This window comes from Dermacentor andersoni, chromosome 2 (assembly GCF_023375885.2).
Source record: "Dermacentor andersoni chromosome 2, qqDerAnde1_hic_scaffold, whole genome shotgun sequence".
Classification (NCBI taxonomy): domain Eukaryota; kingdom Metazoa; phylum Arthropoda; class Arachnida; order Ixodida; family Ixodidae; genus Dermacentor; species Dermacentor andersoni.
The window spans coordinates 117564765-117587903 of NC_092815.1; the positions used below are offsets into that span (position 1 = coordinate 117564765).

General features: G+C 44.9%; 1 protein-coding gene across 1 annotated transcript in view; it reads right to left on the bottom strand.

Annotated features, from left to right (window-relative positions):
• The window catches only part of LOC129387560 (uncharacterized), a 142707-nt gene that overhangs the window by 20298 nt on the left and 99270 nt on the right, over positions 1-23139 (bottom strand). The window contains exons 2-11 of the mRNA XM_055076629.2: positions 19481-19610; positions 15271-15364; positions 11226-11355; positions 8569-8711; positions 7761-7888; positions 5200-5403; positions 4709-4890; positions 3608-3711; positions 1743-1801; positions 1476-1603 (exon numbers count right to left, since the gene is read on the bottom strand). Coding sequence (XP_054932604.2) covers positions 1476-1603; positions 1743-1801; positions 3608-3711; positions 4709-4890; positions 5200-5403; positions 7761-7888; positions 8569-8711; positions 11226-11355; positions 15271-15364; positions 19481-19546 — 1238 coding nt within the window. The 5' untranslated portion in view covers positions 19547-19610. The remainder of the gene's footprint in view (positions 1-1475; positions 1604-1742; positions 1802-3607; positions 3712-4708; positions 4891-5199; positions 5404-7760; positions 7889-8568; positions 8712-11225; positions 11356-15270; positions 15365-19480; positions 19611-23139) is intronic.

Here is a 23139-nt window from a genome sequence, read left to right on the forward strand (position 1 = left end):
AATAAGGAAGAAAGTCGCATCTTGCGTTTCCGTTTATGAGATGCGGTATCTTACACTGCAGATGCTACGCATGAGAATGTTTTATTTTCTAAATGAGGCTGCGAATCTCATCTATTCCACTCTCTGGTAGTTTACGTGCCGTTATGATCTTTAGCTGGCAGTCTTTCCTCAAATGATCAGTTAACACTCTTTGACGGATATGATGCGCCCTTGAACACGAGGTTGTGGGTTCACATCACGGCCACGGGGGCCGCGTTCTGATGGGGGTGAAACGCAAAAAACGCTCGCATCCTTAGATTTAGGTGCCCCTTAAAGAACCCCATGTCGTCGAAATTAATCCGGCGCCCTGCACTACATCTCTCATAATCCCAATGTTGCTTTGGGACATTAAGCACAATGAATGAATGAATGAATGAATGAATGAATGAATGAATGAATGAATGAATGAATGAATGAATGAATTGAAAATAATACACAAATTTATGCATTTAAGAAATCAGCAGTGATTCTCTAAAATCTGCATTGCAGACGCAGGCCATTGAGGAAGTTCTTTCATGGGATCTGCTGCGTGCACAATAATTTTTCTAGTGACTCTCGTTGTGTTAAGTTGTGTGGTCACCAACGGCATATCGCAGGTTACGGCGTGAATACGGCACTTGTGGCGCATTTTCAGTCTCGTCGCTTCACGCATGCGGCAACTCCTTCAAATACGTTTCTTAAAGATGGCTTTTTAACAATAAGAAGCATGCTGGGGAAAAGCCCATACCAGCGATTCCTTCCGCTTTGCGGACGTTTTCAAACACAGCTTCTTCGGCACAGCCGTAGTGTGCGCTGCAAAGTTATGAACTTTCGGGCGTGCCCGATCTAAACTGCCGAAAAATTGGAAGCACGTGCCTTCTTTCCCTCTTCTTTTCTTTCTTTTTAATTAGCACAATTGCAGAAAGAGCTTGCTCCAGCTCCACAATGTAGTAAATTGCAGAAACGTGTATAGACGATAGCTTGAATATTGGAATTATCTATGTATGTGCGTAAAAGATGCCCTGTACGCTACCAAGACAACGGTAAGCACCGTTAAATATGTTATAATATAAATTATAAACGACTGGCGCACAAATGAAGCTCGAGCAGCTATTCTGATGCCGGTGCTTAGTCACTTTCGCCAAAGGTTCACTCCCCCGCACTTGTTGAGAGCATCACGCCTTCAGACGCGCACTAAACGCTTGTGATGATTGCAGGGACCAGTGAAGAGGTATAGTCGTGTGACAACAAATGATCACGGCTGCAGTCGTAGAAAAGAAAGTGCAAGTGAGAAGGCGCACGGCTATAGCCCGTAAAACTGCACGCAACTGCATCGTACTAAAAAAAAAAAAAACTTTCTTTTTTTTTAGGTAAGTGAGTGAGAATAGTAATATATCCACAAAAAGAAAATTTATTCAAAAATGCACTGCGCTTTCATCGTTTTATCAGTGACTTACATGGTAGTTGATTTGTCGAAGTTGAAGAGTGCTTGAAAGAAGCGGCTGGCCTTCGACTCAGAGCCATTTGGTGACTGAAGATCGTTCACAAGCTTTACGGCAGTGTTAAGAACGTCTCCTAGAGTGCCCTAGTCGAGTGCAAAAAGAAAGAGAAGGGAGAAATTTTGAGTAATTGACAGGCTCCCGTGTGGCTCTAAATTGTGCTACGGAGAAATGTAGGAGAAATCACGACAAGAGAAATTAAACGAGAAAAAAAAAGGAACCTACCTCTCGACTAGGTGGGGTACTTGTCGAAATGTCTGCCTCTAAACCGAAGTTGGGAGGGCCTTCAAAAAATAAGAGCACAGAAATTGTGTCCTGATTACACAAGAAAGAAAGAAAGAAAGAAAGAAAGAAAGAAAGAAGGAAAGAAAGAAAGAAAGAAAGAAAGAAAGAAAGAAAGAAAGAAAGAAAGAAAGAACTGACAGATGAAATTTTTTCGGGAATTTCATAAGATTGTTTACAAGCAGAAGAGCAGTGACATTGCTTTGATGACTACCGGCGCAAACTTCTGCAAGCAGAAAAAGTCTTTTGTCGATAACATTCCAAAAGCAACGCCGCGTCAAGGATTAAAAGCAATGTCAAGAGAAGGAATTGCCGAAAGCCTCCTACTAACGATGCTCCAAGCGCCGAAGTGCACGAACGCTCATGAATGCGGCGTTTTCTGACAGTGACTCTTTGAAATAGTACGAGGGTGCATTCCAACTAGCTTCTGCGAACTTCAACACACTAAGGTTTCGCGAACGCGTAGGCGTCATCGCCGGCCGCTTCTGCGCTTCGCGGGCAAGATAACTTGGCGTTCTCTCACGATGCAACGCTTGCCACAGAAATCGAGTGCGTTGTTGGTACTTTTAACGAAGCTTCTCAACAGGAAAACAAACAAACGAACTAAGGGAAAGCACTGCACGCGAAGAATAAGAAGCTAGTGCGATTGTAAGAGGGCTGAGCGCGAGGCCACAGTTCCGAATCCCGCGGTGGCAACCGCATTTCTATTGGAGTGGTGTGTGTGATTACTGTATGTGTGAATGAGTTGCACAATAAGAAAGTCATGATCACAATTTAATTTTATATGGCGTCCCATTACAAAAGTCTTGGGAAAATTTTGTGGTGTCTCTATTTACTTTTTTGTAGCCAACACTTGGCTTTCTGTTGAGATGCAATTGAATACAATGCATGAGTTTCGCAAGGGTGCGTAATAAATGTAGTCTATTTGTGCGTTAACCACCAATTATTACTACTGCCAAACTCAAGTGAATAGGTTGGCGCTGCAGTTGGCAATTTCTATAAAGTATGCTTAGGTCATAATAAGATTTCTAGGAATCGTTTCTTACTCGTCGCGGTGACTGTAGTCGCACACTGGCGTATTTTGCGGATGTGCCAGCAGCTTTCGCGTTTCCCGCCGTCAGTTGGAATAGACAATAACATAGCGCGTAGAATAAATAAATAAATAAATAAATAAATAAATAAATAAATGAATAAATAAATAAATAAATAAATAAATAAATAAATAAATAAATACCGAAAACCTCCCATGCCCGTGCCTTTGAGAAGAGTTTACATCTCCATAAAGATAAAAAATGTTCCTGAAGAAATCAAATTTATCAGTATTGCCAACAAATACACAGTACATCGTGAGCAGTCGCCCTGCACACCACAGCGCGAAAGAAAATTAACAACTCCTGAGAGGGAAAAAACAGCTCCGTTTCCCACTAACGGAGTAGCCTCGAAGTACACAGGTATCTAATCTCCGACAACACGCTACGTAATTCAATCAAAGAGGTTCATTTAAAGGACAGGAAATCTGCCTCACTGATGCTATTATTTATCAGCATCACAACAGTCCTTAACATTAGTCATCACCCAATTAATGCTGGCAGGAAAAGGAGGCTTGCCTATCAAGTAGATGACAATCTGTTATTTTGGCAATGCTAGGTCGGAAGCAAAGAGAGAGAGAGAGAGAGAGAGAGAGAGAAATGATATGAGCGGATCTAATAAGCGAATTGCTAGAAAGGCCGTCGACTTAAGATGGCAGCCTTAGCTTCAACTTATACCGCAAGTTGCATAATACGAAACAAATAGAGGGCCCGAATTACCAGTGTGCTCCTTGCTACCCGAAATCCATTCCATGACGGTGTTAACGAGTTCCTTTTCTGGACTCGGCACGACCTGCCCGACGTCATCCCAAACTGCTTTCAACCTGAAAGAAAGGCGAGTTAAAATGACTGAAATATACATTTTTACTGATTGCTTTGATCATAAACAATATCTTTAGCGATCTTGAAGCAGTAGAAAACAAATTATATCGGAGATAAACGTCGTGTAATATCTACCGATGAGTCATTACACGAGCTGATACATAGTTTGTATCGAAGCAATGAAGCTTTCAACATGCTAGCTTGTCAATATGTTAGGGTATGTCAGTCGCTATGTACAGCATCTTTACGCGCAGTCCCTCCTCACGCAAATTTATACCAGAGAGCAAATGCATGCGGACTGGAGCTACCGCGAACAAACCGGATTTCTTTCGATTATAGGACATAAGTTTCATAAAGATAAAAACTTTGCAGCGGTGCTCCTACAGCCATGTTCAGATTGCGCTGTTCAACTTCAGGTCGCACGCAGCTGAAGCAAAGCAACTGAAGTATCTCTAAGGTGTTAGCATGGCGAGGTTTCACACCACTTTGACAGCACGGTCAAGCGCTATGGAGCAAACGACATCGTTTTGTTTTTGAACGCTACGGAAAGCACAGACGCAAGCATCAGTTTTTCACTTGATTCCTTCGGCGACGGTGAATTAAGGTGCAGAGAGCGATGCCTCATTGCACGCTTACTGCTTGAGATGTGGAAAGTCTATTCTAGACTGACTATGTCGTCTCGCCTATAAGTGGGGTCTCAGGACTCCTAAATGCTTCAGGCCAGCCAGGCAAGAAGGAACTGAGCCCCATCGGAAGTACAACGCTGCACAGTTGAGCGAAAGTATTCTCTCTAAACAAATTAAATGTACACACTATGAAGTGTTGGAACTAACACTGAATCAGCTGCAGCTTTTCGCTCAAGAATACGCACACGGTAGAACTTCTAAAAAAAAAGAGAGAAACTTCAGTCAGAATTTCTCCGACAGCCTGCCGGTTCACCAATGAGTGATACTTACTTGCAGCTGTTGTATTACGAGCGTTAACAAGCAGGACACTTACAGATCGACGTTGAGCTGCTGGTCGGTAAAGTCCTGAATGAGAGCTCGAATGGCTTCGAGGCTTCCCGAGAAATCGCTGGGCATCTGTTCACTGATGCTACGGAAAGCCGTTACCATGCCGCCGACCTTGTCCATTGACAGGCTGAGGTCGTCCAGTCCCAGGCTTTTCACAACTTGCGACACCTGTTTGCAGACGCAGTTTTCAGCTTAAACCCAATAAAACATGCTTACTCACCCGTTAGAACGAAGAACCGATCAATTGAGTCCCCCGACCAATCAACTGACAATATTTAGCTTCACTGAGTGAGCGAGTATAAATGATTTTACAAATCTAAGACACATGACATCCCACTGAACTATGAATTATGACATACTTATCGACGCAGCTCTTGTTTGTCTTACAACAAACGCCGCAACGAAAGGCGGTACTTCTATTTCTGGAACTGTATAAGATTGGCACTGTATAAGGTTGTCCAGTTGGGGTGCACTTACCAGGTTCATGACTTTTCCATAATCGAACACGGACTGCAGTTCCTTCATGAGGTTCACTTGGTTTTCCTTGGACATGGTGCACAGTGAGCCAGCCACTGCCTGCAATACGCTAGTGTCGTTTATCATAATGTACGACGATAGTGTCTCCACGTTGCAGTCATGGCTGCTCCTCTGTTTCAGACTCGACCCGAGAACGTGCAGCACCTGCGAAGGATCAGGAGTCGAATTCACAAAGCTACTGGCAGGCTGCCAGTAGCCAAAGCTGCCTTCGCTAATTATATGTCCGGCATCAGGATTGGCTGGAATTTGCTGTTACGAACAATTCTAGTGAAAAGCTTTTTTTTTCTTGCGTGTGTGTGTTCGTGTGTGTGTATGAATAGAGGCCCAGAATAGAAGTAGCCGCCAGTGATAGGAATTTCTCTCGGTGAAACACGCCGTCGTGAAGCGTATTTGATTATTATTACATTATAATAAACAATAGTCAAACAATGCTTAAACAACAACAACAACAATAGTAATAATAAAAGTAATGATATGTATGTAAGAAAACCTTATATTTTAAAAATCTAAACCAAATAAAATTTTCGACTATACAGTAACCCGATCAATACAATGCAGGCGTATTAGACAACAAAAGCTTGTTGAATGAAACCTTTAACACTAAAAGAGAGAGAGAGAGAGAAAGATAAATGATAGGTAGGGAGGTTAACGAGGACTGAGCCCGGTTGGCTACCCTGCACTGGGGAAAGGGAAAGGGAGACGGAAAGATTAAAAGAAGAGAAATTCCACTGGAGATATCAGTCCGTCACTCAGTCCGGATCACAGGCGCTGACTCAATCCGGTCGCTTTCAAATATCGCAGCAGCGCTTTTGTGGCCTTTTGTAGCTGCGATATGCGAGGCCATGGTCCCAAGATCTTGTTCAAGGTGAACGGCCTTTTATCTAGTTGATTGAGAGCTGTGCAGAGGTCTTGCCTTTCATTTTCAAAAGATGGGCAGTAGCACAGTATGTGTTCTATGGTTTCCTCGACACCGCAGGCATTCATTCATTCACAAAACTTTATTAGTGTCCTGAAGCCCGGTCTTTTCAGACCGAGGCGGGCCGCGTCCACGTCGGCACCGCCAGGCCGAGCCTTATGGCGTCATCGTGGACCCTCTGGACAGCCCGTAGCTGATCTTTATATGAAGAGCTTGTTAACAACTTGTGCCAGTAAAGCCATTTTTCTTCGGGGTCGGCGAGAGTCGCGGGACAGCCCGCCAGCATGTGTCTGATGTCAATGATGCCATCGCACACGTTACATTCTTTCCTAATCTCTCTTTCGGGGTGAATATTATTTATGAAATACGGAGTGGGGTACGTCCCGGTTTGCAGTAAACGTAGCGTGACTGCCTGAGCCCTGTTCAATTTTACGTGTGGCAGAGGAAATTGCCTACGGCCCAAGTAGTAATATTTAGTGATGTCGTTATAAGTTAGTAAGTGATCTTTATGCTCCCCGGAATGGTAGTGGGCGTCGGTTCGGCTCTGACCGGCACGGCAAGCAAGTCCTCGTGCCAGGTCGTTCGTCACCTCGTTGAGGTTGGGCCGAGTCTCGTCCACTTGTCCCATATGTGCAGGAAACCATCGGATTTCAGTTTTGATAGTTTCGACCTTGTCGATAATTTTAGCCGCAGTCCCAGTTACATAGCCTTTGTCAAAGCTCTTAATTGCTGCTTTGGAATCGCTTTAGATGAAAGACCATTTACGGTTCCTGATGGCTAGAGCAATTGCGGCTTGCTCCGCCACCGTGGAATCCTTAGTGAAGATGGTGACGGCGTCCCGTACCTCGCCCCGGCTGTCGACCACCACAGCGGTGTAGGCCTCTTTGCCTTTGACCCAAGCAGCGTCCACAAGGGCCGCCTGTTGTCCTAGCTGCTCAATTGCACTCGGCGCTATCAGCCATTCCAATCAAAAATGCATATGCATTGGTGAATGCGACGCCCAAACGTAAGCGGCACAGCACTGTTTCCTCATTTCGAGGAAGACCTGGTAACAGCCGCAGTTGCATAGAGGGATCGAGGGAATGCAATCGATGTTGAGTGAATTCAGGTGTGTGCCACTTCTCCAATGTCAAAGAGTGCGCTAGCTTGCCTAAGTGTTGGGCTGTGTCGGTCCGCGATAAAGGTATTGAAACAAGGGTTGCTCCTTCGTGTGCTTTTCTAGTAGCTTCGTCAGCTAAACACTAAAAAACAGCGCACACACACTGGCATTGCAACTGATAACAGTTTAAAGGGTAGAGCCTTTTTCTTATTATTTTCCGTTCTTAATTAGTACTTATTAATTATCACATACTGCCATTGCTCTTGTGCGCACATCATGGCTCTCTATTTTTTTTTTCTGCCTGCATGAAAAAGTGTATCATCTATGACCTGGCTTTTGACCTTGCTACGGCAACACGTACGTTTCAGTAGAACACAAAACACAAGAACAGCTGATGTTTATACGTGCAAGGTGCGGCGATGATCGCGTAGCACTGACGAACTGCCCAACACCCGCGCACTGTATAAGAAAAGTTGGCGCACTCACGGCAGGAACGTTGACCCGGGACTCCAGAAGCGCGTCCACCGTTTCGGGCGACATACTCGTGTGGCCAAGCAGGACGCTTCTTGCGTACCGCTTGTTGCCGATGACATCCGTCAGTGGGAGTCCCTTGCCTGTAACAACAGGGGGGCCAGGAAGTAATACGTCCTGTTACCCAGCGCAGTAGCAACGCGGCAGTTACGTTGATTAACGTTCGCGAAGGAAGCATGCTCGCACCGTGTGGCGGGAAGTCAATGTCACAGTCCAACGAACTTCGCTCTTCCCAACACGTTTCACTAGTAGCATTTAATAGGCGCTGCTTCTTCGAACTCCCGCCACGCGCCGACGCGCTCATTCTGGGCAAAACACACCGCGCAATGCACTTTGCATCGATAAGTCACCGTTTCCGGCCTTGAGATCGCTTAGCCCGGCAGCATACGAAGAATTTTAGTCTCTTGATGGTTAAAAAATAAAGAACGACTAATATGCAAAAAGCAATAAGCACGTTGTACGCAGCAATTAAACGGATTTTATGGCACATAAGAAAGCTGAGGCGATGTGTACGTTTTCCCTGAACGATGGGTTAAAAAACTCCATAGCGTTTAAACGTATACTGTCGCAGTCCAGTTTTCGGGATCATATGATATCATAGTAATGCTGGATGGCGCAATCCCGTAAAAACGGATCGAAACCCCGGTAATTTGTCTGCGGTAAAGGTTTTGAATTATAAAATCACTAAATGTCATCTTGTTTCTTGGCGCGTTTTCCGACAATTCCTAAAAGAAGCCAAGTCACTAGGAATACAGATAATTACCGAGGAGTTTCTGCGTCGTCTCGTCTTGAAACAGGGCCTCCAGAGGCCTAAGGAGATCGGCCAGCACAGGCAGAGACTCGATAACGGACAATATACTTTCATCTTGAAGCAGCGGTGATAAATCTTGGACTAGCTCGTTTATCCTGTAACGTAGAAAACAAGAGAAGATATCACTCTTCTTGCACTCTCGTTCCCCTCCTATAGATGAATATACCTTCTTTTTTTTTTAAGTGGGAGAAAATGAATGCGCAGGAACAAGATGATCATCTCAGTAAACGAGTAGCTTTTTGACCGTGCTGTATTATCTGTGCAACATTTCCTAACACTGAAACGCATCGAACTAACCAGCAAGATTACGAAGATAGCATTCTTAATACTTTAATCGTGTTTTGACGATTAAAGCATGATGTTGTGGTGTGTAATACGCTTTAAAATTACAGGATCTCTTAAGATCTCTCCTAAGAGGTGAACGGTGAAAGCCTACTCTTTCTCCTCTTATCAGTCGCCTCTTTCTCCTTGCCTCTTCTCTTTCTATTCTTTCTTTTAGTCATTACTGCTCACTACTAAGCATTTTCTGTCATTTGTAATCAATTGTGGTCATTATAAGCCGTCGTTAGACATATTGGTCATTTCGTAGTCATTAGCAGTCATTACAAGTCATTAGTAGTCATTATTAGTCATTACTAGTCATTCTTAACCTCTACCAACATCTATTATAACGCTATGATTCACTAGCTGTCACTATCAATCATTTTTCATTCTTTAATCTGTCTTCATTCGGCGTGATGAGGCTTCGGCGGACACTCCGGCGGTCAGGTCTGCTGAACACAAACTTCACCGTGAGCCTAGAAAGGCTTTCGCTTTAATAATGAAAGCAAGAATTCAGACGGGTCAAGCCAAAAAAATAATTTTTTTAAAAATCTATAAACCTTCATTTGGTTGTGCTTTATATGTTTTCAAAACGCGCGAACTCTTACTGCCCTGCTTGTGTTGTTCTTATTTGCCCCCACGATACTGTGGGAACCACACGACACCTCTCTCTCTACAAGTGATGCGAGGCGAACAGTGACAACGTTAGAGACCAGCAGCGAAGAGTAACGCCCTCGTTTTATTTACCCGGCGAAGAACCACCCAACGCGCGCGCGCGTTCGGGCGGATACGGACAAAGGCGTCCGGCTCTCCCAAAGAAAGCTGTTCGCTTTAAAAGCAGAGATGTCTTTATCTCTTCAATTGCAATCGTATATGAACATCACAGGTATACAGAGAACCAGGGCCAATCTTCGGAGCTTGTCGGAGCAAGAGGACCGAACGTGCGCAGTACTTGCGCATACCGGCAACACTCGATGGTGCGCGGCGCAAGCTAACAGTCGTGCCTTTACTTTTAACTTTTAACTGAACAGTCTCTGCACTAATCTATTCAGCGCGTTCATTTCTCCACTACACGCGCGTCTCGCGCAGTGCTTTCCGTGAGAGCACGCAGCGCAACGCCCGACTGCAGCGCTTGTGAGCTGTCTACACAGAGTCTAACATGTAAACTATGTATCGGAATAAGCGAGGAAATGCACGAACGGATGCTTTCGCCGGGCCGAATAGCATAACGGCCTTTCCTGAAAATAACTGAGCTAAAATGTTTACTTTTTTTTTTTTTAACTGAGCGGGCCGTCTAGTTGTGCGAATAGTTGGAGCTAAAACGCATGTGACTAGGAACTGCTCTTTGCTAGGCGTAATGCCGCCATGCTTGTTCGAAGTTTTTGAAGTTTGAAGCTTTTTTTTTCCAGGAAAGAAGGGGAACCGAGACAAAAATGCTTTGCGCATGACTGGGTCTCGGTTACCCGTACATAGTGCACAAATTTGTACATCGAAAGCAGTACATAACTACATCAAATTTATCAACATAGCAAACAATCAAACCTGTCTTGCGTTTTTGATAGACACAAGGAAAAAACAACAACTAATCATTGTATAACGATATCAAGACACAACGCATTAACGCGATATGCATAAGGTTTCTCAGTACAGGGAACAAAAGAAATGTGTTTTATTTGCTATATGCACTGAACAACTAATGATTGAAAACGCTTTGATACGCACAAAAATATAAATGTAGTATCATGTATTATTGTAACTAAATCTAGTCATCGCCGGTATAATATTTAAAATACACTGAGAACATTGACTAAAGCAGTACTCTAGGGTTTTCGAAGATTTTTTGAACGAATATCTGACTGAGCGAGCAGAAAATTAAGATGGCGTCGTTATTCGCGTCATGCCTGCGCGTCACCGCTATTGTTGGCTAGTTTCCTGGAGCCAACCGAAGCGCTCGACATGTGGGAGAGGCAACGGGTACTTCGCCGCCGCAGCATCGTTCCGCAACAACATCCGCTACCGCTTTCTTTCTCGCAGTACGGGATAGCGAGGGGAAACAACCGTTTCTTCTTGGCCTCCCAATAGTCGAGCGTCGGTCAATATTGGACGTTAGCGTTATGCGCAACATTCTGACCATAGCAGAAGTTATCAAGTCTGTTGATGAAATTTTATGTACCGAGGCGTTAGCGTTTCCACGAAAGCCTTCGTGACAGGTACAAAATAACATGACAGAAATTATTACAGAAGTAACGACGTCAAAAACAAAGAAAACCAAAGCATCGCGCTTATACCTTGACCCAGGATAAGTGGGTATTTCCTCGTAGGAAGATTTGTTAAGGCACTTGTTGTCTACGTTGCATATGAGAGACTGCAGCAGGGGCAGTCCACCAGCACTGGGCAGGGCCCGGGCGTTGTAGTAACCTGTGAAGAAAAAAAAAAAGAAATGAAGCAAAATAAAATAAAACCCGTTTTTTTTTTGCCATTTCTCTGCATTTTGGATGGTTCTATGGCACAGCCTTGCGTCCGTTCACCTGTGTACCCAAGCGATGTCACACTCGCTTTGTCACTCTCTTTTTTTGGCCCTTATTCACAATCTTTCAGTCCTTAAATCCTCGTATTACAGGCTTTCCTGGGCTTTCGGGCTAATTTTAAGAAAAAGCACTCATGCCAAAATTGTCCGTAAGGGCAAATTCCAGCCCATCTTGATGCCAGTCATATAGTATTAGGGAAGGCGGCCAGCTAATGGCAGAGAGCTCTTGCGAATGAACAGGTCTGCTAATTCGGTGCCCGGATAACCTCCCTGCCTTTCCTTTATGCATTTGCTTTCTCTACTGCTGTAACCCATTTGATTTTCTACCAGGTTGAGCAGGACGCGGTTATCTTGCCGCTGCCGCTATCCCTATTGGATGGATAGTTCCGCAAGTTGGTTGTTTCATTATTGGAAAACTAAAACGCCGGAATGACGAGACTCTGAGACAACGTAAGCAGGCTCTCTTTACTCACACCCGAATTTTTACTGCACACAAAGAGATGAGATAGATAGATAGATAGATAGATAGATAGATAGATAGATAGATAGATAGATAGATAGATAGATAGATAGATAGATAGATAGATAGATAGATAGATAGATAGATAGATAGATAGATAGATAGATAGATAGATAGATAGATAGATAGATAGATAGATAGATAGATAGATAGATAGATAGATAGATAGATAGATAGATAGATAGATAGATAGATAGATAGATAGATAGATAGATAGATAGATAGATAGATAGATAAACTTTAACGGAGTACAAACTCGCACCGGAGAAGTCGCCGCCGGGAGGCTTCGGTCGTGAGTGGAGTCCTCACTCCAGAACTCGATGAGCCGCAGCCGCTCGACGCGCTCTCCTGACTAGGTCGAGCTATAGTTCCGGGAGTCGACGCTGGACGGCAAAGCTTCCTACTGCTGTGCGTTCGAGTGTGAATCGCGCTGTATATAGAGTATAGTTAGAATGCCCGTGTGGCGTGGTTAAAGCATGGCCTGTGTGTTGCACTTAAGACGAGTGTATATGGATATTGCGTGGGACACGTCGCGTGATAGAGCGTGCGACGTGGGAATCTGTTCATCCGTAATTGCCTCCAAGACACGGCCCCGTCGCGCGTGAGTGATGCTTAAGGCGGGGGTGGAATTTCCGTCTTTGCAAGTCTGGCGTGAAACTGCTTCTCTTCCCTTCGCCGTCGTCTCGGTGAGAGGCTCGGCAGATGTGCACCCGAGCCGACGCATGGGCTTTCATATTCCCTGCGAGAGATTCGCAACCGGGGAACAAGATGGATTGTGGTTGTTGTTAGAAGGGTAGACTTCGGTAGAATGGAAACCACTGTGTGCAAGATCCTACCGCGGAACGTAACTTCTGAAAGCCGCTTGCGAGTCGTTGAGCATAATGACCTCATCTTTGCCGAGGTTTTGTGGCAATGGTCGTTTTTTCGCTTCCGGCGGTGTCTGTGCGCGTCACTGTCATCGCGACGATCTCCCGCGCGAACACACACACACACACACACACACACACACACATATATATATATATATATATATATATATATATATATATATATATGTGTGTGTGTGTGTGTGTGTGTGTGTGTGTGTGTGTGTGCGCGTGTGTTTGTGTGTATAACATGTTTAATGTTTATATATATATATGTGTGTTTAATGGACATTAAAGTGGATGAAAAAAGAAAAAAAAAAGAAGGACGTTCCACGTCCGCCGCCAAGGTCTGTGAGTGGTGGCGCTGGCTAACACTCCCAGGGTTCTACTAGGACACATAAATACCCAAGAAAGTGGATGGGGAAACAGCGCCGCGGTAGCTCAATTGGTAGAGCATCGCACGCGAAATGCGAAGGTTGTGGGTTCGGTTCCCACCTGCGGCAAGTTGTTTTTTCATCCACTTTAATTTCCATTAATTTATCGTTTCTGCATTTCATTTATTCAGCGCAAGTAATTTCCCCTATGTTGTCCTTGGTGTCAGTGTTTGTTGGCTTGTTATGATATGACTAATAAAAATCGGGCCCCTCGGTTAGCCCCCTTTCTTCTCTTTTATATATATATATATATATATATATATATATATATATATATATATATATATATATATATATATATATATATATATATATATATATATATATATATATATACTCGCACGTTGCGCATGTTAAGATGAGATAAAAAACAATCATCAAAGGCAAGCGCCGGCACGGCCCTGGTGTTGCATACATCATCGTGTCGCGTCGTTTCTGCGCTCTAGTTTACCAATACGGTCCCCATCGCTTGAGTGAACTGGCCACTACCTGGAAAATTCAGATTCATCACTCTAGTAGCACCGAATATTGGCCGGTTCACTGAGGATAGCCAGCTCCATTAAATAGCATCTTATTCTTTCTTTCACTGAAATGGCAATAAAGTGTCATGTTATATCATATTTATTAATTAAAAAAGCACAAATATGTGCAGAAATTATCGACGATGATTGTCAACGTGAGAAAATAGCTGAACGCGTCAGAAAGATTTTTGATTTTATTTAAATAATTATGCGCTTGACGACGTGTATTTCTTGCAGTGATGATAGTTTCATTGCGTGATTGCGTAGAGGACAGAGCCGTTAACCAGAACATCTCTGGCGGCAGTAAAGGTGGATAGCACTTGCGCATCGAAGTGCTATATATATATATATATATATATATATATATATATATATATATATATATATATATATATATATATATATATATATATATATATATATATATATATATATATATATATATATATATATATATATATGTTGCACGCACCCTTTGCCTCCGTATCGCACCGTTGCCTTCGTATCGACTGTGAAAGTCCGACCACGAAAACAGACAACAAAGGCAAAGAATGGCTATTCGCTTTAAACGAAGTGCGAAAACACGAACGGCAAGGGCAAGAAGCAGACATAACGAAGCGCTCATCTAGTGTATCTGATTACTGCATTGTGCTCTTTTTTTTTTTCAGCGCCGCTGTTTTCTTCTTTATAATCTCTGCACCACACAGCCTGCGCGAACGCATTACGGCATCAGCAAATATAAAGCTTCCGTTCTGGCTAGCCACCCACCCTGATGCACTAGCGGCGGCAATTTACGTATTCGCGCGACAGGGCAGTATAACCGCTAGTGTTATTTTTCTCTATAGCGGCCAGGCGAGGTTAACTATTGCACTCGCAAGCAAATCCTCCACAATAACAGGAAACAATGGCGCCTTGATGAAAGTGGAACGCAGATGCGTTACCTTCACTGCCTCGGATGCTGTGCTCGTGTGAATAACGGCAACTGTCGACTGAACGTGCCCTGAATGCAGCCCAGCTGTAAGCGAGGAAGGGCAGATGAAAGCATTACACCGATGTAAGTAATAACGCAAGAGGTGACCGTAATATCTTACCTTCCGCGATTTCTCTCTATTAGTGTGCACCGGCCACTATTGCCAGTTCCAGATCATATAACAGTCGTGCGAGCTAAGTTGAGATAAGATTAAAGCAACTTGAAGTTTAAGAACAGATAGCGAGACAGTAAGGGCGCGGTGTTCAGTTCCCAACGCGAGAGCCAGCCATCGCCACGTAAGCTTGACGTGAAATACAGCATTGCGAAGAGACGTAGACGCAAAAAACAAGATAGTGGAATAATTAATGTACGCTGCAAGTCCGCCACATCTATCTGCCAGCCTAGAGCCACTGTGCTAGATTTCACACGGTTACAGCTGTCAACGGCGAGCTTAGCACCGCCATCGGTGCTGTGATGAACAGACGATAAGCTTACATGTTTCTTGGCTAACTGGAGGAACGACCTTCCGTAGGAGTAGAACAAGAAGAAAGATGGTAAGCGGCCACAGCAGTTCTAGGGCGAGGATCACCTGCGTAGGAATAAAGCAGTCGTACATATGAAAAGAACATTCACTCCACGCACACTCTAAGCAGATACACTTGTTGAGGCATTGCGATGAAAACACTAATAAAATAATTCCTTTTTTATTGCAGAATTATAAATTATCGAATTAACCAACATAGATAGCAGAAAGCGGCTGTCACCACATGATAGTTGCTAGGCGGAGCGCGCTTGCAGGGTTACACACGTCTTGCCACCTGGCGCAGGCCCATCAAAAAAAAAAAAAAAAATGAGAGAAAGAAACAGAACAAGAAAATACAAAAAATCAAGAACGCACAAAAAATATCTGGATGCGTCTGTGTAAAAAGCAGATGCGCGCGCGCGCGCGCGGTCATCTGTGTGCGTGTGTTTGGGCGAGGCTTCCGGGCTTACAGACAAACAGGCATAACGACAACTTTGGCCTGCTACTCCAGGAGCAATACATGATGAGAACCCGCCGTGGTTACGTAGTGGATTTGGTGTTGCGCTGTCCAAGCCCAAGCCCTCAAGCATTGGTCTACCATGAAGTTATTGCAGTCAGTCAAGATTACACTATTAGAACACACATTACCATTGAAGCATGCAATGCGCGTGCACATAAGACACTTCGCCCGGACTCCTACCCACCACCTCGCAAAGTCTCCCAGTAGAAAGGCCCCACAGGACATTCAGTGCGACTGTCTTCGCGCACCGTGCCTCTCTCAGGTCAGGTTACGCACTTGCGGCAAGACCTTCCATCCCTCCATGGTGTGTGAGCCGTACCCAAGCAAACCTTACAATCCCTGCACTTCAGAAAAATTCGGACTTGCCAGCATCAGCGCTCAAGCGACTTACTTTGCTCCTCTTCTACGAGAAATACAGTGACTTCACACACGTCTATACTGACGGCTCAACTATACATCAACCAGTTCCAGTGGCGCCGTAGTTATACCAACAACGGGAATAACCAAGCGGTTCAAGGCTTCTCATATCGATACGTCTACAGCTGCAGAGCTTGCGGCTCTCCGTGACGCGCTTCATATGATAAATGTTGAAAGTCCTCGAAAATGGGCATTCTGCGATTCAAGGCCGGCCTTGCAATGTGTGCAGTCGTTTCTGCGACATAGAACTCACGATCAGCTCACGTGCGAAATCGTGGAAGTTGTCCACCACTTGAGAGAAAAAGGCCATGATACATCTTATTTCAATTCAATGGATACCAGGTCACCGCGGTATCATCGGAAATATTGACGCAGATAAGGCAGCTCGGACGTCAAACAAAGAAGACTGCTGCGTCCCCATTCCTCTCTCAAGGATTGACGCTGTGAGACAACTTCGCATTCTAGCACGCACGCTCTCCTTAGCAGAGTAGAATACCGCATATACAAGGTGCACCGACTGCACATGCAGACTAAACCCTTCACTGCAACTCAGACCTCCGGCCGGACTGCAACAACGCGAAGCGTCTCTTCTGTGTCGGTTGTGGCTGGGAGTTACCTTCACGAAAGCTTACTCAGCACTAATTGGAATGGCTTATAGTCCTGCATGTTATATTTGCGGATGCGAGGACAACATTGACCACTTATTGTGCCATTGCCCTTAATTTAAAGCGCAAAGACAATCTTTGTCCAACACATTGAAGAAACTAGATGATCGTCTCCTGAGTGAAGAGACAGTACTGGAGCACCGTCCCCACCGATCATCGGCTCAGAAGGCACTTTTGTGCTTTCTGAAAATGTCTGGCTTGCACGAGCGGCTTTGACTAAAGTACTGTCATTGCACGTCTCTATACCCCCTCTTGCTTCTCTCTCTTCCCCTTCTCGCTTCCCCAGTGTAGGGTAACCGATTAGACTCTTGACTATAGTTAACATCCCTTCCTTCCTCTTCTCTCTCTCACTCTCTCTTTCTCTCTCTCTCCCTCGATGTAGCGCTGCTAAGCACGAGGCCGCGGGATAAAATCCCGGCCAATGCGGCCGCATTTCGACGGGGGCAAAATGCCAAAACATCCGTGTACATGGAGGATTTAGGTGCCCGTTAAAGAAAAACCCAGATGGTCAAAATTAATGTGGAGTCCGCCACTTTATTGCTTATGGCTAGGGGTGGCCTTCACGAAATCTTACTCATTTCGCATTGGAATGGCCGACTACGCTCTCTGCAATGCCTGTCTTTGCGAGGAGACGCTAGAACACATTCTGTGCGACTGTCCTGAATATAATGTTCAGAGACAGTCCCTGGCGTCCGTTCTAGCGCACCCTGACAATAGACCATCGTCAGTTGCAACTATTTTCACATATCGTCGACAGAAGACATCGCAGCTGAAGGCGACGAAGGGACTACTTCGGTTTATGAAAGAGACGGGCTTGGACAAGCGGCTGTGACAGTGATGTCACGTACCGAGCAAGAGTGACAGACTGTAACTGACGATGTGTGTGCCATGTTATGTTCTCTCTCAATCTCTTCTCCCCGTCTTTCATCCCCCCCCATCCCGCTCCCATGTGTAGGGTAGCAAACCGGTTAAGCTAAACTGGTTAACCTCCCTGCCTTTCCTTCTCCACTTTTTCCTTCCTTCCTTGTTACACCTTCTTGAAAGTTCTTGTCACTCGTGAGCGTTATTTGGCAATGATTAAACAAGCGGAGGTAACCTACCTCAGTGCGTTCACTGTAATTATAAGCATATGATCCTCGCCGACCAGAATGTGTGTGGGAGGGGCTGCTGCGGTGCTGGGGTGGGGCATTTTTGTCACAAATTCATGATTCTTCTTGCTATGATCGCCTCACTTGGTGCACCAAATTTATGAGTGACTCTCTCGTAAGTCTATTTTGATAAGGCAAAGTCGCGTGTTTTTAAAAGAGAGATATTGCATTGCTTCGTGCGTTACCCTCACAACGTGTTAGAAAAGAAGAAGGGGAAAAAAACGACTCACTTGTCACGTCGTATGCGTCCTCAAAAGGAGGAATGAGTTGTCTTTTTGTGTTTGTTCGCTCTTATAGATTTCTGTAAAGCTGAAAACCAGAGAGGCCAGGATTATAGGTTCAAGTTTGTAATTAATTATAATGTTTACTAAGCGAAGTGCCTTTGGCTCCTCGTTTTCTTTTTCTTCTTGTCTTGCGTACGCATTGTCTTGGGACAGCATCAAGTATGACCGACACGTAGCCACGCATGAGGCGCCACGCAGCACCTTGCTTTTCGTGATCGTCATATAAATGAGGTTGTTTTTTCGCACAGCGCTTGAGCACGGTCTGTATTAAACAGACGTATTTTGAATTGTGCTCCCGTGGGCTACCGTGGTGTCAAGATGCGCGCGCGCATTTACGCTGATTGAGGACTTTATTCTTTTTTTCTACGTCAGTTCATCAAATGGTGTAGAAGGCGTAGAAAAAGGTAGAATTAAAAAAGTGAGGTCGATAACTCCAGTTTATGACTGAAGTACGGTAGGGAGCGGTGGTGTGACTGAGCACTTACACAACGCTGCATTAATGTATTTTGAAGTAATGTGCGCCTTCGTCAGGGCCGGAGTTACGTACGTAGTCATAGAATGTATGTCAATTCTTGTTCACTCTGTGCCTGCTCCTGCTATGCCTTGTAGAAAGCATCAGTATTTATAGACAAGATCACAGTACAGGAATAAAATTTTGGTAGTGGACAGTTTAATGACCAAATAAATGCCTTTGTTTCATTATTTTGCATCATCTGTATATTAATGCTATCTTAGTTCTGACAACTTAGTTGATGTATTATTTAGGGGTAAGAGCATCCATTAATGTTTTAAGTGCTGCCCACTCACTTCTCTGATGTGTAAGAGTGTTATGGGCGCCACTTTTCCCCCGAAGCATGTGCGGCGGACAATTTAAATACCGTATCGTAAGGACTCCGCTCCACAACGTCACGTTCACCATTCCGCACGACACACAAGACTGCGACGCCCAGCTCACTATATATATAGCAACCATCAGAGGTCACGAGCGCCCATACACTGTCTTCTTGCCGGGATGAACTGCGAGGGCGCGATAGGCACGAATGTACGTTCTACTTGGTCGTTTCATGGCTACAGTTATATGTCTATAGCAGGTGTCCCTTCGATGTCACGCACGCTCATCTGTTTTTTTTTTCTTTTGTACTACGTACCGGTTGCCGCAGCCGCAGCACTATGTTCTTCCATAGCACTAGCTTGAGCTGTGAGCAAGCTCCCATGGCATGTGGGGCGTTGCGGGAGTCAGCGCCGTCTTGGCTGGCGGCGCTTGAACCGGCGACGAACCTGCGGGCGGAGAACAACGTACACAGGTCGTTAGCAAACAGCCGCACGGGGCGGGGTCAACGCACACGATACAAATGCTGCGAGCGGGCGAACGCGTCTCCTGGATATCCGGATAAAGAAATAAAGTGACGTATAATGAAACTACGTGCGGGCGAACACCAGGAAGCTTTTGATTTCGGCCGCAGTTACGGACACGAAACGGGTTTCGCGGTTTAATTTCCTCGGGTGTTGACCGAGCTCAGCTTTATTGAGTTGCGAACGTTTCCGAGGGATAAAACGCTCGCGCAACTCTCTCTCTCTCGGAGGGAAAGGTCACGGGAACCCAGCCTGAGCGCACTTGCTTGCATAGGGCCACAAAAGCCTAACTGCGCTTCTCGAAGGCGACTCGGGACTGAAAATATGCGGACGCTTCTGTGAATGGGAGTGCATTCACGCTGACTGCCTTCTTTATTATTTTTTTCTTACGTTTCCGGTTTCTAATCAATCTTTTCCCATTACCCAAGTGTAAATAAAGCAGCCAACCGGGCACGGTGATTATAATGATGATGCTGCTGCTGCTGATAATGATGATTCTTTGTGTGGCCTTTGGTTAACTACCCCCTATTTCCTTCTTCTTCTTCATCTATCTCTCTTCGATGCGACATGTTGGTATGAAATCACCGAGCGTAAGTTAACAGTCTGCTTTTTTTTTATATAAGCTCGTGTCGTTCACTCTGGATACGAGGTATACTTGTTGGGCTTATCGGTCCCGACGAGTGGGGTATAATTATGAAAGATATGTAGTGCGTTTAAAAAAGGAAAAAAAAGAAAGAAAGAAAGAAAGACGAGAAAAAGAAATCTGGCTCGCAGTTCACAAAGTCTTGCAAAAGCGGGATGTTGTTTTTCAGACAAACTAAAATATGCACCAGTATGTTTTCGTGATAGAAACAAAATTGTAAACATTCAACGCTTACGGCGGCGTCCCTACGAACCCACAGCTGCGCATAATGCACAAGGAGACGCATATCTTTAGTTTCTTAAGATATACCAACAACATTTCTTTCTTATTCCTCTCTCTCTCTCTCTGTTCTTGCGAGGCTGCTTCACATTTGAATTTATGTTTGCCACATCATTATCAGCCTCCGTTCTGTTTCTTTAAAGATGATGACAAGGACATGGCGGGGCATGGGCGAAGGAAACAATAAATCGAGAATGCATCCGTATTCGAGAGATTCAGGAAAGCTTGGTGGCGCCGCAGATCTGCATGAGCAGTTTTCGTTGCATGCGCCTATTAAAAAACAAAGAAAACCGCCTTCGCTTCACGTTATGTGCGTGTTCGAAAATGATGACCGTTACACGCGACCACAAAATCATACCTGTTGGTGTACTTTGATTACATCAAATGCTACATGACTTTAGCTTAGTACTACACAAGCTTAAGTATAGAGCTCGAAAATTGTTCAGGAAATGATGGGATCCCGTGAAAATCAGGGTAAATAAATCAGTTATATATATATATATATGATGGGTTGGAGTGCATGCGGCAGGCATTACGAAACCCTGACTGGGAGCTTACTACTGTTGTTGAAAAGAAAAATGCGCAATCATTGAATTCTATCGGTGATAACACATGGGGCAGAAACTTGGAAGTTGGCAAAGAAGCTCTAAAACAAGTTAAGGGCCGCACAAAGTACGATGGAAGGAAAAATGACAGGCCTAACGTTAAGAGACTGGAAAGGAGCGGTGTGGATCAGAGAGCAAACGGGGATAGCCGATATTCCAGTTGCCAGTAAGAGAAAAAAAAATGGAGCTGGGCAGGTCATGCGTAGGGTAGATAACCGGTGGACTGTTAAAGTTACAGAACGGGTGCCAAAAAAGGGATGCGCAGTCGAGGACGGCAGAAAACTAGGTGTGGTGATGAAATTAGGAACTTCGCCGGCCCAAGTTGGAAGCAGCTCGCGCACGACCGGATATACATATACATATATATATATATATATATATATATGTTGCAAACCCACATTTTAAGAAATCTGGGGTTGTACATGCGAAACCCACGATTATGAGGCACGCCGTAGTGAGGGACTCCAGAATAATGTTGGCTGCCCGGGGTTCGCAAGCACACATAAACGTGCACGAGGTAATACTGGTTACATTCACGGCCAATATTTTTTGGAAGTTCGAAAGCTTATCGAGTTATGACGTCGGATCGCTGAATTAGTTTTTCCAACATTGCGAAGTGCAACAGACTGGAATGCCGATAAATTAGGCGCGGTGAGGGTGCGTTAAGCGACCTGTGCTATTAGCGGTAGCGGTCTGGCTGACGAAAAGGCGGTGCGAGACAACTTATTCCGCGCATCTCTATTCTTTTTTCTTGTCGCTTAGCCCTAACAATCTTAACCTTAACAAAGTATTGCCGGCGTTTCCTGCGCTCAGGGAACTATGTTGTCCTTTTGTTCTTACCGCTATAGCCAAGGATGCCGGCATCGGGTAAGCATTAAAAATGAATAAATAATTAAAAAAAGAACACACAGACACACAGCAAGGAAATTTGCGTCGCCATGCGTACTCCCTATTCGTGAGCCTCGGGGTTTCTGGTTCTGTATTTTTTTACTTTTCTTTTTCTTGTTAACCTCGCAGCCTTTCATTTGCTTATCTCTCTTCTGTTGCGGCAGCCCAGTGGCTATGACGTAATGCTGCTTAGCTCTAGGTCGTGGGTTCAGTACCTCACGCGGCGGCCGTGTTAATTTCCATGGGGGCGAAATGCAAAAAAAAAATAAAAAGAACGCTTGCGTGCTTAGGTGCGCGTAAGACACCCAGTATTTAATTTTCTCTCTCTCTCTATAAGGGAAACAACTACAGGCTCGGCTCTTTCAGCGTTTACGCCGCGCTTTCGTTAACTATAAGCAAAGCTTGCCTTTCGTCGTTCACAGATGCACGTGTAGAATGCTAGACCTCCGACGACGGCATGAGTGCGGGCACGTTGGCGATGCAGTCCAAGCGCGAGACACAAAGGCAACACAAATGCCGGCATTTCGCGAGGCTCCCGCTAAACAACAGCGAGCCCACGCGCACTATATGTATGTACGCGCACAGGCACAGGATGCGTGGAGACATATCAGCAGCCTTCCGCTGGGTCGCATCCCGTGAACCTTACTCGTTGACGGAACACTTGCGAATTTTAATTATTGCCACAGGAACTTGGAATCAGCTGAAGCGTGCGCACCCCATAAAGTCGGAAAGCCGGGGAGGGGGAGGGGGGGGGGCACCTCGAGGTTGTGCACTTGTGGAAAACAGTCGCCACATGCTTTGATTTAGCCACACCGTGCCGCTCCGGCTGTCGGTAGGGAGTTCAGACACACAAATATATGCCTGCAGTTAAAATATTACGCTTCACCTTTCTTACCAATACGGCTGAGGATTCGTTTACTTCAGCTCTTAACGACCCACGATCACTGCCCTGTGCTATGTACTGCCAGTTGCCGCAAAAGTTCACAAACCGAAAAGCTCGCCCGGAATAACGTAACCGTTTCATTCACATTCTTTTCTT